Source organism: Penicillium concentricum (genome assembly GCF_028827145.1).
Source record: "Penicillium concentricum strain IBT 3081 chromosome Unknown utg000001l_segment0_segment0, whole genome shotgun sequence".
NCBI classification, from domain to species: domain Eukaryota; kingdom Fungi; phylum Ascomycota; class Eurotiomycetes; order Eurotiales; family Aspergillaceae; genus Penicillium; species Penicillium concentricum.
The window spans coordinates 3522522-3536394 of record NW_026622754.1 but is presented as its reverse complement, the minus strand read 5'-3'; the positions used below and the strand labels follow the sequence as shown (position 1 = coordinate 3536394).

General features: G+C 49.5%; 6 protein-coding genes across 6 annotated transcripts; 4 read left to right on the top strand and 2 right to left on the bottom strand.

Annotated features, from left to right (window-relative positions):
* Positions 1-120: 120 nt before the first annotated feature.
* N7517_001335 (clathrin light chain CLC1) lies at positions 121-1266 on the top strand (the record flags this gene model as incomplete). The annotated part of the gene is made up of 4 exons (XM_056719065.1): positions 121-346; positions 407-636; positions 706-806; positions 915-1266. 4 exons carry the CDS (start codon positions 121-123, stop codon positions 1264-1266), a joined length of 909 nt encoding a protein of 302 aa, XP_056583200.1.
* A 433-nt stretch (positions 1267-1699) lies between these two features.
* N7517_001334 (Hsp90 co-chaperone CDC37) lies at positions 1700-3210 on the bottom strand (the record flags this gene model as incomplete). Its single annotated transcript, XM_056719064.1, has 2 exons — positions 1700-2189; positions 2246-3210. The coding sequence occupies 2 exons, from the start codon at positions 3208-3210 to the stop codon at positions 1700-1702; spliced, it is 1455 nt and encodes a 484-aa protein (XP_056583199.1).
* A 475-nt stretch (positions 3211-3685) lies between these two features.
* mdr2 (ATP-binding cassette permease mdr2) lies at positions 3686-6144 on the top strand (the record flags this gene model as incomplete). The annotated part of the gene is made up of 3 exons (XM_056719063.1): positions 3686-4900; positions 4962-5597; positions 5650-6144. The coding sequence occupies 3 exons, from the start codon at positions 3686-3688 to the stop codon at positions 6142-6144; spliced, it is 2346 nt and encodes a 781-aa protein (XP_056583198.1).
* A 656-nt stretch (positions 6145-6800) lies between these two features.
* Positions 6801-8243, top strand: N7517_001332 (nucleoside transmembrane transporter FUN26; the record flags this gene model as incomplete). The annotated part of the gene is made up of 2 exons (XM_056719062.1): positions 6801-6973; positions 7061-8243. 2 exons carry the CDS (start codon positions 6801-6803, stop codon positions 8241-8243), a joined length of 1356 nt encoding a protein of 451 aa, XP_056583197.1.
* A 488-nt stretch (positions 8244-8731) lies between these two features.
* Positions 8732-10579, top strand: N7517_001331 (cytochrome P450; the record flags this gene model as incomplete). The annotated part of the gene is made up of 4 exons (XM_056719061.1): positions 8732-8821; positions 8883-9998; positions 10149-10318; positions 10411-10579. 4 exons carry the CDS (start codon positions 8732-8734, stop codon positions 10577-10579), a joined length of 1545 nt encoding a protein of 514 aa, XP_056583196.1.
* Positions 10580-11174: 595 nt separating this feature from the next.
* Positions 11175-13209, bottom strand: N7517_001330 (uncharacterized protein; the record flags this gene model as incomplete). The annotated part of the gene is made up of 2 exons (XM_056719060.1): positions 11175-11622; positions 11684-13209. The coding sequence occupies 2 exons, from the start codon at positions 13207-13209 to the stop codon at positions 11175-11177; spliced, it is 1974 nt and encodes a 657-aa protein (XP_056583195.1).
* Positions 13210-13873: the final 664 nt, after the last annotated feature.

The following is a 13873-nucleotide window of genomic DNA, read 5'->3' as shown; positions in this document are numbered from 1 at the left end:
TAAATTTCAATCAAGTAAAGTCACTGGAGAAAAGCCAAAGGAATATCAAACGAAGATCTCAACTCTCAATCCTCTCCATTACAAGTGAAGTTGAACTGGTTTGTACCCCAAGCTTGAAACATGGATAAGCTTACCGCCCCAGAAGCGGCAGAACAACGGGGCTCCGAGCCCGCCCCGGCCACACCTGTCAACACTACTTCCTATGACCATCATCTTCCTGGCCTTTTGACTTCTCCTCACGACCATCTTCTTGACTCAAACTTCTTTACTCAATCATATAACAGCCAAAAACAATTCATTCCCAGCATGGCTGACCGTTTTCCTTCCCTAGAGGACTTCTCTGAGGGTATGCTCAACCCACCTTACTTGCTCTCCTTACACCGGAGCTAACATGACCCGCATTTAGGCCAAACCGAAGTAGCCGATGTTCAAAGCACCACCGATGACGATTTCCTTGCCCGCGAACGCGCTGCACTCGGTGAAGACGCTGACCAATTTGCTACTTCTCAAGACCACGTTGCCGGCGGCCAGAACGTAGGCACGGACGACCTACTCGGCGCAGGTGACGAGCCCGTCGAGGAGATTGGCCAATTTGAATCATCCTTCCCCTCAGTGGCGACACAGAATCAGAACGAGGTATGAATTGGCTATTGGGTACATGGTGGTGAACATACAGTATGCTGACCAGGGGTTACATTTATGCAGCGCGTTGCTCCTGGTGGCACAATCACCGGCTCCGGCTCACCATTCCCCCGCACCGGATATCAGAGCGCCCAGGAACCCGAAGATGAGGGAGATGCTGTTCGGTGAGTCTAATCTCGAATTCTGGATGACGGGGCGCATAGCATTTGCGATCTGCTTTTATCTTGTTTCGGCCCGGATCCCCAAGCTAACTTCTGTCTTTCAATCCCTAGTGAATGGCGCGAGAAGCGTGATGCTGAGATCGCCCGCCGTGCAGAGGTCTCCAGCGAAAAGAAGGCTGCTACCGTCAAGAAGGCACAGGAGGACATCGACGACTTCTACGTTTCCTACAACAACAAGGCCGATAAGACCCGCTCCCACGCCCGCGCCGAGGCCGACCAGTTTCTCGCCAACCGGGAGGACACCTCCGCCGGTGGCACTAGCTGGGAGCGCATTGCTAAGCTGGTTGATGTTTCGGGCAAGGGCTCCGCGGGCGGTGCCAGCGGCTCCGGAAAGGAGCGTTTCCGCGAATTGTTGATCGACCTCCGAAAAGACCAAGAGGCTCCCGGCTCCAGTGGGATCTAGGTGGTTTGCTTTGGCGCGTGGGGGATAGAAGATTCGGGAGTCCGGGGTTAAGACGTGGTATTTCCCAACTTTCCCACATTTACTCATATGATATGGCTTTTTCTACACCCCCCTCGCATTATTTGGTAGCCTGGCCGTGATATGGCAGCCTATGTCTCTTGTTCTCTTTATTTTATTTAACTCCACGCAGCGAAGTCTCTGGGGGGGTTTGTAAATTAGTATCTCACTCAAATTGATAGCATCGTTAATACCACGGATTTCCTTCTCCGGCCGATTAACTCTGATTAGGTATCTCTAGTAGAGGCCAACCTTGAAACAGTAGAATGAATGGTTACAAATGCACAACAAGCTTGGAAGTAGTTGTTAACCTGTTCTCAGTTCAAGATAAATAATTGCACACTCAGTTCATATCATCATCGCTTTTTGCATATCCTTAGTCAAGCTCGGTAACGTCACCACCGGGCTCACCAACTTCCTGCTTTCCTTCTTCTTCCAGCTCCTTCAGTTTCTTCTGGCCCTCTGCTGTCGTGGCATCCACGATTCCTTCCTCCAAGCTGAGCATGCCACCATTGCCCAATTGCTCCACAATGACCTCTGCCTCCTCGACGGACATCTTGCCAAGAACCTTGTTGACTTCGTCCAAAGACTCAGTCGCCAATGCCTTTTGCAGGTCTTTAGGGAAAGCATCGAAGATCTTGCGTACCTCGATCTCAGTGGGGTCCTCACTATTGGCGGCGGGCAGGTTGATGGTGATCTTGGTGTTGGGGTCAACGGCGTGCAGCTGGATTTGCTCTACGCCCGCAGGATCGTTGGATGCCGAGCCATCCTTGCTGAGTTCAGCGGAACGAGTTTTGATTCGATTGTAGGTTTCATTGACATCATTGAGGAACAGGGTTGATGCGCGGTGATCCTTGGTGGTGATGCTGGAAGTTTATATGTTAGCCATTGACTGAAAAAAGGAAGCAGTAGATTGACATACCGAGTGAAGAACAGCTGGATACCGTCACGGCCGAGCGAGCGGCAGTATTGCAGAAGCAGACCTTGGTGCACGCACTGGCGAGCATAGGCATCTTTGCCCTTGAGCTGACTGTTGAATGCCTCAACAAGTAGACCGTCGGTCTCTTTCTCGGCAACAATGTCTGGGTTCGCTGAGATGAAGTTTAGATAGGCGCTGTAGTCTCCAGGCTTGAGCTGAGCAAACTTCTTTGCCAGCGGACTAATCTCGATATCGGCAGGATCATCCTCATCGCTTTCATCATCGGCCTTGGCGGCGGAGCTTCCCGCACCAGGGTTCAGGAGCTCAACAGAGCTCTCCTTTGTTTTCGCAACCGCCTTCTCCTTCTCCTTCTCAGCAACCTTAGAAACATGAGATTGGTTGAAACCTTCATGTAGCTTATCACTGGTGATCTTAGCGCCTTCCTCCTTCTCAAGTTGCGCAAGCTTCGCAAACAATTCCTTCTGGAGGGCTTGGATCTTTTCCAAGTGTTCATTCACGCCCTGGATGTATGCCTTGAAGAGGTTCTCAGGCTTAGAATCGCCAATTTCCTTCTTCACCTGATCCACTAGTGAACTTATCATCTGGGAAAACTTGGGTTGTTCCGCTTCGTGTGTGTATACTCCCTCCGGCGGGGCGGGGGCCTGGTCTTCGGCGGGGTTGCTTGCGAGCTCCATAATCGTCGTGAAAATGAACTCATCGGGGGAAGCAGATGAGTCTTCGTGCTTCTTGAGAGATTCGAGAAGCTTATCGATGCGCGACAGCAATCCATCATTGATAATGCTCTCGTACTTCAGGGTTTTGATTTCATGGCGACGCTGGTCTCGTTGCTGATGAATCTGGGCCTGCTTTGCTCGGATGAAAGAGCGCTTATCAACATTAGGATGGACTTCAATGTCCGAGTCGTCGGACAGCTCCAAGGCGTCCCATTTGCTGTAGTCAAGCACCATATTGTCGGACAGTGAATGTGTAGAGTAGGTATGAGGTGGGGTGGTGTATCAGCGGCAGAGAAGATAGGTGGGAAACAAAAGTTTTTGACCCGCAACTAATGATGTAGCAAGTTCAGCAATATACAAGCGATTCAACTTAGTGAAACTCGGAATAAATAAAGCTTCTGGCACCAGAACAGACGAAGTATCCAAAGCTCTCGACCGGCTTCCATGGGCGGTAAACTCTGGCAAAATCACGAGCGGTCGATCAAGGCAAAATCGGCCCCGAAAACCGCTTTGCCGATGGCCATAGGCGTCGGACGAAGCTCTAGATACATCGCTCTCAATCCCATCGCACGTTCCAAGGAGCTGAATGTGTGCCATGTGATGTGCTAAACTTGAACATATTCCGTTCAGATATGTCATGCCTAGGTCTTATTCGGTGACATCATTGTAACTCCGTTCCGTTTCGAGCCTCATCCGATACAACTCCGAGATGCGCGGTGCCAGGCTGCCTGTGTCTCTGGCCTTGGGCGTCAGCCCACGGCAGGCTTTGAGGCCATATAACTCCTTTACTCGTGACTTACTTATCAAAACAAGATCGCCCATTGCCTCTTCCGGCGACCACAATGGGCTGGATCGTCTCTATTCAACCGCCTCGGGTGCACTCCGGGATGGTGCCAACCCACTCTTGCTTCAAAACAACATCTTCAAATATACCCCTTCTACGTCTCGAATTGTCTCCCAAACACGTCTTTTATGTTCAACTCCTCAATTTCTCCAAGCGAAGCCACCCGCGACCTCCACGGACCCAACTACCCGGTCAGCTCCGGAACCAAAAGAAGAAGAGGAGGAAGACAAGGGCTTTGAATTGTCTGAGCGCGCAGCGCAGGCAGCGCAGGTTAACATGAGCGCCAGATTGGCCAAGGAAGGCGCATCGGGAAAGAAGTCCGGATTCGCAGAAATCTGGCGGCTTTTGAAGATCGCGCGCCCCGAATCCAAGGCCCTCGGTTTCGCCTTCTTTTTCCTCCTAATCTCCTCGTCGATCACAATGGCAGTTCCCTTCTCCATTGGTAAAATCATGGACGCTGCGACCAAGGGTGTAATGGAAGGAGGCGGCGAATTATTCGGCTTGAGCATGCCCATGTTTTACACTGCTCTCGGTGGAATCCTACTTCTCGGTGCTGGTGCAAACTACGGGCGCATTATAATTCTTCGAATTGTCGGCGAGCGAATTGTAGCCAGGCTACGCTCCAAGCTTTTCCGTCAAACCTTCGTGCAGGATGCTGAGTTCTTTGATGCCAACCGGGTTGGTGATCTGATCTCGCGACTTAGCTCTGACACTATCATTGTTGGCAAGAGCATCACGCAGAACTTGTCTGACGGTCTACGAGCTGCTGTTAGCGGTGCGGCTGGGTTCAGTCTGATGGCCTATACTAGTGCAAAGCTGTCTATGATCTTGCTTGTGTTGCTTCCTCCAATTGGCCTCGGCGCTCTCTTTTACGGCCGAGCTATCAGGAACCTCAGTCGCAAAATCCAAAAGAACTTGGGATCGTTGACTAAGATTGCGGAAGAGCGCCTGGGAAACGTCAAGACCAGTCAGTCGTTTGCTGGTGAAGTCATCGAGGTCCACCGGTATAATCAACAAGTCCGCAAGATCTTCGAGCTTGGAAAAAAAGAGTCTCTGATTAGCGCAACCTTCTTCAGCTCGGTAAGTCGGCAGTCTTGATTAATTGGGCTTTTCTTCGCGAATTTCACTGACTTTCTACTAGACTGGCTTGATGGGCAATATGACCATTTTGACCTTGCTGTATGTTGGCGGTGGGATGGTCCAGTCGGGTGCTATCAGTATTGGAGAATTGACATCCTTTTTAATGTACACTGCTTATGCAGGCTCAAGCATGTTTGGTCTCTCCAGCTTCTATTCAGAGCTGATGAAGGGCGTGGGTGCGGCGAGTCGACTCTTTGAGCTGCAAGATCGTCAGCCCACGATTCACCCGACCAAGGGTCTTAGGGTTGAGACCGCGCGTGGACCCATTCGATTTGAAAATGTCACGTTCAGCTACCCTACCCGTCCAGCCGTGAAGATCTTCCGGGAAGTGAACTTCGAGATCCCTCAAGGAACCAACGTTGCAATCGTTGGTCCATCTGGTGGAGGCAAATCTACCATTGCTTCCATTTTGCTTCGGTTCTATAGCCCCACCGAGGGCCGGGTCTTGATCAATGGGAAAGATATCAAGGAAATGAACGCTAAGTCTCTTCGCAGAAAGATTGGTGTGGTTTCCCAGGAGCCTGTGCTCTTCTCTGGAACAATCGCTGAAAACATATCCTACGGCATGCCTCGGGCAACGCGCTCAGAGATTATTGCTGCTGCGCGCAAGGCCAACTGTCAATTCATCAGCGACTTCGTAAGTCCGCCGAGCAGCTATTATTTTTATGTACCTAGCTAACCTAATACAGCCTGATGGACTTGATACTCACGTTGGAGCTCGTGGAGCTCAGTTGTCTGGTGGTCAGAAGCAGCGCATTGCCATTGCGCGTGCCCTTATCAAGGAGCCTGATATTCTGATTCTTGATGAAGCCACTTCTGCCCTCGACGCCGAATCGGAGACCCTTGTTAACAGTGCGTTGGCCGCTCTTCTTCGCGGTAACAACACGACAATCAGCATCGCCCATCGTCTTTCCACCATCAAGCGCTCTGACACGATTATTGTCCTTGGCAACGACGGCAAGGTCGCCGAGCAAGGCTCCTACGATGAGCTCAGCTCTAACCCGGATGGCGCCTTTACAAGGCTCATGGAATGGCAAATGAGTGGTGGCGAAACTACGCCCCCTCCGGGAAAGCCTATTGAGGCAGATCAGCTCTGGGAGCTCCAGAAGGAGGAGGCAGAGCCTGAGCTGGAGGAAGAGGAGGTAGAGGAAGTAGAGGAAACATTCCCTCTGAAGAAGGACTAATTTTTTCTCTACACCTCGCTCACTCCTGCCAATATCCTTCCAATATCGTCTCACTACTACGATGTCTGTTCATTCTTGTTGAATTCTTTTTTGTTCAAATACATGTCCCCTCATCTATACTCACCTCTCACGGCCTTCCCTTCTCATACTCCCATACACATTCTGCATGTTTGATTTTGTGATAGATTCTAAGTCGGTGGTGACTGTGTACAAATCATGATAGCAATATTATTGTTTCAGTTCTACTTTCACTGCTTAAGCTCTGTTCCGGTATGATATAAAGAAAGAAAAGAAAAGATACCGAAAAACATATCTAAGAAGATACTTTGGAGATATCAAAAGGCGAGAATTAGCAAACCCTCGAGAAGGTACATAACATCTTTGGACATAGTAGTCATTTAATTAATCTTACTACAAAGGGTATGGGTATGGCAGCTACAGGTTAGTCCTGACGGGGGAGAACCTCGGAACTGTAAGATCGCCCGACGGGGCCGGAGTCCCGTGCGGATCCCGCGACATATCTTGCTTAGTAACCAGTCATATGCCCCCGGGGCCGACCACAACAGCGCATTACAGCTCTTTGCTATGAGATAATCTCCTTATTTTTACAGAATCTTTTACTTATACATAAGAAGTAGGAGTTGAAAACGACAACCATGAACCGCATACGTAGTCTCATCGCCCGTCCAGCGGCGTATGAGCAACTGCAAGACTCCGCCGCAGACGACGCCGATGAGACAACATATACACAGCGACACCAGCAGTCTCCCTTTTCAAGATTACAGTATGGCATATTCTTCCTTCTCGGAGTGTCTATGCTGTGGGCCTGGTAAGTGGAACCCAACAGTCTCCGAACGCGGAGGAACAAGCTATATGTGTTGGGTCAACCATGAGACTGATGTGGAGCACGATATAGGAACATGTTCCTTGCCGCCGCACCATATTTCTATAGCCGGTTCCAGTCGGACGACTGGACAAGACTGCACTATCAGCCGTCGATTCAGTCCGTGTCAACTGTCACCAACCTCGCATCCGCCTATGCCCTAGCAAAGCTACAGAAGAACGCCTCCTATCCACGGCGAATAACGTTTTCACTGTTGATGAGCTCTGTTGTATTCACTGTTTTGGCTGTCTCGGCAGTTGTCATGACCGATTCCTCGCCGCGGGCGTACTTTGGCTTCCTGATGGTGATGGTGTTCGCCGCGAGTCTAGCCACTGGTATCAATCAGAATGGTGTCTTTGCGTACGTCTCTGGGTTCGGGAGAGAGGAATATACCCAGGCTATCATGGGCGGACAGGGTGTTGCTGGTGTGCTCCCTTGCATTGTCCAGATCTTCTCTGTGCTGGCTGTGCCGTCAAAGGATGGTAGCGTTGACCGAGACCAAGATCCCAGCATGCCGCAGACGAGCTCGTCGGCGTCGGCCTTTATTTATTTTCTTACGTCTACGGGTGTCTCGGTCATCGCCCTGTTGGCCTTCCTCTATCTTCTGAGACAACAACTCTCTCCGAGGCAAAAGTTAGTAAGAGATGACGACGAGTCCGTTGCGGATGAGCACGAGCATTCCAAGACTGTCAGTCTCTGGACTTTGTTCGTTAAGCTACGCTTCCTAGCATTTGCTGTGTTCGTATGCTTCTTGGTTTCTATGGTGTTCCCAGTCTACACGGCCGAAATCAAGTCCGTCAACGACCCTGCCAGTTCACGGATCTACGATCCTAGTGTCTTTGTTCCCTTGGCATTTCTCCTTTGGAACCTTGGCGACTTGGCCGGGAGAATGTGTGTGGCTATCCCAGGGGTGTCTTTGGGACAGCATCCTCAGGTGGCTGCCATTGTGGCCATTGCTCGTGTTGTTTTCATTCCCATGTACCAGCTCTGCAACGTCAACGGTCAAGGGGCTGCCGTCAATAGTGACGTTTTCTATTTCCTTGTACAGTTCTTCTTTGGTGCAACCAATGGGTACCTGGGGACAAGCTGTATGATGGGTGCTAGTCACTGGGTTGTTGCCGATGAAAGGCCGGCCGCTGGTGGATTTATGAGCATGGTCCTTGTTGGTGGACTGGCTGCTGGGAGCTTGTTGAGTTTCTCTGTTGCCAGTGGTTGATTTCGATGCCATATAGTTTGTGTTTATCTAATAGACCCAAATATAACGAATGACGAGCCATGAAATTCTTCCATTACTTGATCTTAGGATGAGTACCCCTTTGTTTGGTGATCCATTGAGCCCTTTAATGTAGCCCTATTTTCCGTTTGACTGGGATAGCCCTAACTTGAGACTCCAAGTCGAAGTTTGCCGGCTGTCACCTTCGCGGTTTCAATCGCTTTCAAATACACATTTGGGACTCTAAACCATCTCCTTTAATCAATTCCCACAGAGTTTTACGTCTCCCATCCCATTCCTATTGTAAGTTACCTGCTGTTTGCCCATCCCCTCCTCAGTTCCTTCATCCTTCACTTCTCCTCCTCTCTTCTTCCCTCCCCCACACATTCCCTCTTTTGATATCTGTTTTTCTTTTCGGTTGTCTCGCAGTAAGGCGAACCTCCTAAGGCGTCTTTGGTCTTGTATCTTACCGTCTCTAGTTACTGTTCATAATGATTTTCGATTCTTTGGCTATGGGCAGCTGGTGCCCTGCCCTAGCCGTCCCCTCCTTTTGGAATCTACTGAGTGGATTCCTTGCCTTGGTGAGTCCTGACATAGAAGAAAGTACAAAGGAGTTTGTGTCTTATTTTGATCAAAATACAGATGTGTGTTTACTACGTGGGCTGGATCACCTACACTCTCTGCTTCCACCCTCTGAGCGGCTACCCTGGACCCAAGCTAGCTGCCACCACTCCTTTGGTCCACCTCATCTGGGACATCCAGGGTAAGCAGCACTCGACTATGAAGCGTCTTCACGACAAGTACGGAGAGGTTGTTCGTATTGCCCCAAATGCCCTCGTTTACCGTGCTTCAACCGCCTGGAAGGATATCTACGGTCACCGCAAGAAGGGACAACTGGTCTTCATCAAGGATCCGGCCTTGTATGCACCAACTCCCAACGGTGTCAATGCGATTATCACGGCCAATGAGCATGACCATTCCCGCATGCGCCGTTTGCTGACACATGCCTTCTCCAACAAAGCTCTGGGCGAGCAGGAAGAAATCCTCCAGATGTACGCCGACATGTTTATCGAAAAGCTTAAGGGTCTCATGGGAGGTGTTGTGTCCCAGAACATTGACATTGCCTGCTGGTTCAACTTCACTACCTTCGACCTTATTGGCGACCTCGCTTTTGGAGAACCTTTCGGCTGCTTGTCAAACAGCACTTACCACTGGTGGGTTCGAATTATTCTGGATGCTGTCAAGGCAAGTGCCTACCTCAAGGTCTTTTGGTTCTACCCTTTCCTCATTCCATTGGTCCGCGTCCTCGTCCCCAAGCACCTGCTTCAGAAACGCCAAGCCAGCTTCGACCTGAGCGTCGAGAAAATCCGTCGTCGTCTCTCCCTGGGCGCCACTCGCCCCGACTTCACTTCGTACATAATCAAGCACTCCAAGGATGGAAAGGGCATGTCGTCTGAGGAGATGGATGCAAACTCCGCGGTGTTCGTTCTGGCCGGCAGTGAGACTACTGCTGCTCTGCTCTCCGGTGTGACCTACTACCTTCTGCGATGTCGTGACAAGTACGAGCGTCTGATCCAGGAAATCCGTGGCGCTTTCGACAAAGACGATGAGATTAAGCTGTCCAACCTCGTGGAACTCCCATACCTCAACGCTGTTTTGACCGAGGCGATGCGCATCTACCCGCCTATTCCTTCTATGCTTCCGCGAGTTGTTCCCGAGGGAGGAGCCATGATCAACAACCGCTACGTTCCTGGAAAAGTGAGTACAATATTCGGGTGCTGTGGTAGTGTCTGGAATTTTGTGGACAATATGCAAAGTACATGGAGCTCGTTCTATAAGAGACAGTTCCATCTTTGCTATTCCCATTTCATGGTCTTCTAGATACTGACAACAGTTCAATACAAACAGGTCTCCGTCTCCGTTTCTTTGTACTCCGCCTTCCATGCAGCCTCGCACTTCAAGAACCCCGAGGCATTCGTCCCAGAGCGCTGGTTGAACGAGTCGGACGAGTACATGGACGACAAGAAGGAGGCCTTCCAACCTTACTCCTACGGTCCACGCAACTGTCTTGGTCAACAGTAAGCACGCATTTCATTACTACCCACTCACTCCATTCGTGTTTTCGCCTGAGTTGTACCTGGCAGTGATTACTAACCTCTCTCATCTACAGCCTTGCCAACGCCGAGATGCGTCTCCTGCTCGCCAAGCTTCTGTGGAACTTCGACCTGGAGCTGCTCCCTGAGTCCGTCAACTGGACTGATCAGAAGTCCTTCTCGCTCTGGAGCCGACCTGAGCTGATGGTCAAGCTGTTCCGTGCCGGTGCTGGATCTGCTTTGTAATTCTTTTTGCCATTTAAGACACGACGCAACATTACGCAATTTCCTTTTTTAAAATCTACATATTTGGTTGAGACGTATCGTTGTATCAACCGTTGAAAAGCATGGGGCCGAAAAGCGTTTGTTTTTAAAGACTTTGCGATGGCGTTTCCTTTTTTCTGTCTCGGGTTTGCGGCTGGGCTGTTTGTTTCGTCCTCTCTGGGATATTTGAACATAACATACAAAAGGCTGGGAAAAAATGGGGTTAGGCCTTTTTTGCCTAAGATAGAAAAAATTCAGATATGTCAGAGAGGACAGAGCCGTAGACTGATAGATGGTTTATGATGGATCTGACGTGTTCCTCGGCAAATGATTTCATTTGATTATGCCTATAATTTGAGGTGAAAGTAGAGTCATGGACTGCGTGTAAAAGAAAATGTAGAATACAAGATATTGTATATGCAAGTCCCTTATGCCGGTGACCTATCCAAGGTAATGCATTCAAACACCCTACCCAAAGCCCACAATATGTAAACAAAATGATAACTCCTAACCATGCAAATTACAAAATCCTTATAACTCCCCAGTGTGCTAATGTTTCTCATATACCAAGGGGTCATCAGAAAAAGTCCTGTTCGCCCAGCCATTGCGAATCCATCGCGTAGGCCACCAAATCTGCGGCGCAACACATGTCTTCATGTCCATGCTCCAAATCGAGAAGTTCGAGAACGGCTTTCAGCCTGCCCTCCAGTGTTTGCTTGAGCCGGAAAATACCAGCCTGGACATCCTTAATCTGTCTCTCCTTGACGAGGGATTTGGTCATGTTTTGGTCTTTCCCTTTGCCTGTCTCCATCTTTGGTGTCATCTTGTTGGGCGAGCAAGATGCAAGAGCCTTTCGCTGTGTTTGTGCAGGCGATGCTTCCGGTTTGCGGTTCTTGAACAGACTCTGAAGCAAGAACAGTAGCCAGACTAAGTTGGTCCGTGGGGAGTACTCTGCCCAAATACCAGGAATATCCGCCATCTTTTCTGTTTCTATGGGGCAACCAGTATAGAGCGTTGCACGCATACTGAATTTTGAGGTTAGCAAGTTGCTTAAGAAAGCAAAAGAGAAGAAATTGGGTAACATACTATCGGTAGGTGTTTCTTTGCATAATCTCGTCTTCATCTTGACCAATAGCATCGAACAATTGCTTCTTGTCCAGGTCTGAAGACGCAACCTCCGTGAGACCGGTGGGATCATCGGTTAGGAGTAGATCCGCCCGAGAGAGGGAGTAGTCAATAATGGTAGTTTCAAGGGAGCTTATTCCAAATCCACTGGAGGATGGCTGGCGTGCAATATCGAGTTCTGTGGGGGGATCCATGCAGCCATCTTCCCGCGTAGAGCGTATACAAACATTTCCCAAATGAAGATCTCGATGTTCGAACATAGCATACTCCTCTGCCCGAGCCAGAGCCATGGCAACTCCCCAGAAGATATCATATATCTGGAAAATCGAAGACCAAGCGAACTTCTCCAGCTCACATCCCGCGTCATCCATCTCCACAATGGCCCATAGCTGCGTATCGGGATAAGCTCTTTTGTTGGAGGGGTTGGGGTTCATGCAGTCGTCTTTGGTCTTCTTGTAGTGATCCCATGCATTTTGGAATGACTCTGGGAAACGACCTTGAACAACATGAATCTCTCTGAAGCGAGCAAAGCCAGGGATGGGGTCCAGATACTTGAGCATCTTGACTTCAGAAACAATCTCGTCAATGGTGGTGAACTTTTTGGATCCGGGACCGCTCTTGGCTCGCAGAGGCACGACTTTGAAGACTCCATCGCCATATGATTTCAGTTTAGCCAACTTTGATTTTGAAACCATTGGCCTACAAGCTTCCTCCCGCAGATGAAGTTTGTAGACTTCACCGTAAGATCCCTCCGCGAGTTTTGCGACATCGAACATGTTTGCTGATCGCGAAGCCCATGAGCCGAACTTCTGAATGCCTTGCGCGGCAATTGGAGACAGTGCCTCACTTAGAATTGGACCAACATAATCGATGGCTTCGCTGTCGTGCACGACTCCAGATGACCGCCTGGGCGCAGGAATCTTCTTTCTTTCCGCTCTCCTTCTGTCGGAAGATGTACTTGGGTTTTCTCGACCTTTGCTTGCGGACTCTGACGTCGGAACCGGGGAATCTGATGTAATTTGAGGGAGAGTTTCTGGAGCCTTCGGGCATATTCTGACCTCTACCATCATTTCGCATTGCTTCGGTTTTGGCTTCGCCTCCGGGGAGGATTCGACGGAGGATTGCGTCGTCGGGGTGTCCGAAGTGTCCTCTATTGTGGACGGACTCGATTCATCCGAGGGGATTTCCACCAAGCTGTGCTGCTGTTTGCTCTCGGCCTTTGGAGGCTCTGCATGATTGTCTGGCTGGGGGGTCACGCTATCATCGATTGTCACTTGGGCTAGTTTCGCTTGGAGACTTTCCACGGGGTCGACATGTTTTCTGGATCTGGTTTCTCTCGCTGGGCTTCCTTGGTCAAATACTGCCCTGGGGGCATTTGCTTTTCGTTTCCCGTACACTCTGCGCTGAGCCACCGACTTGGGTTTGGATTGTTTGGGCTCCATTGGTGTCGCGTGACTTGAAACTGGCGAGGGTGACCGGGTTGGCATTATCGAGGAATACTTGTTCAACCAGTATATTAGTTTGGGTTGCAAATTACCTGTGTTAAGTGGGTTAGGGTGATCCTGTTCGAGAGAGTGAGGTTAAGAAAGATGATCTGGACCCGAAGTGATGGATCGTGTTGATGTTTAGCCTAATCGGGATTAGCGCAGGGTTGCTGCGGCGAAACATTCTGCCTTTGGGGACTTTTTATGTCCCAGGGTTATACATAGAAGAGTCGCTTTCAAGGCTCTGCTTTATTCCTACTGTCACCTATCAAAGTTGAGAAGGGTGACAAAATATCTTAAAAACAGGGATCTAAAAAGAATATCTGAGACCATTGAGAAGACTACTAGAAAGACATCACAAAGGCCGCGTCTGAAGACATCACAAGCCCGCAGACGCGGCCGTCTATTCTTGTATACTTCACTTGATATATTGATACTGTTTTGATTGAACTATCAAATGCATAAGAAATATTGATACGATTTTACTTTGATAAAAATATTTAGTATATCTTGGGATATGTTCAGGAAGGTACCAACCAGTCCGGGGAATAGGTATAATTTAGAGTATAGAGTACATATATCAATCAAGGGATACATTCTTATTTTCATTTTCATTTTCATTTGATATTGAGACATATTGGACATTATCTCGCAGTCTTTCCCTTAC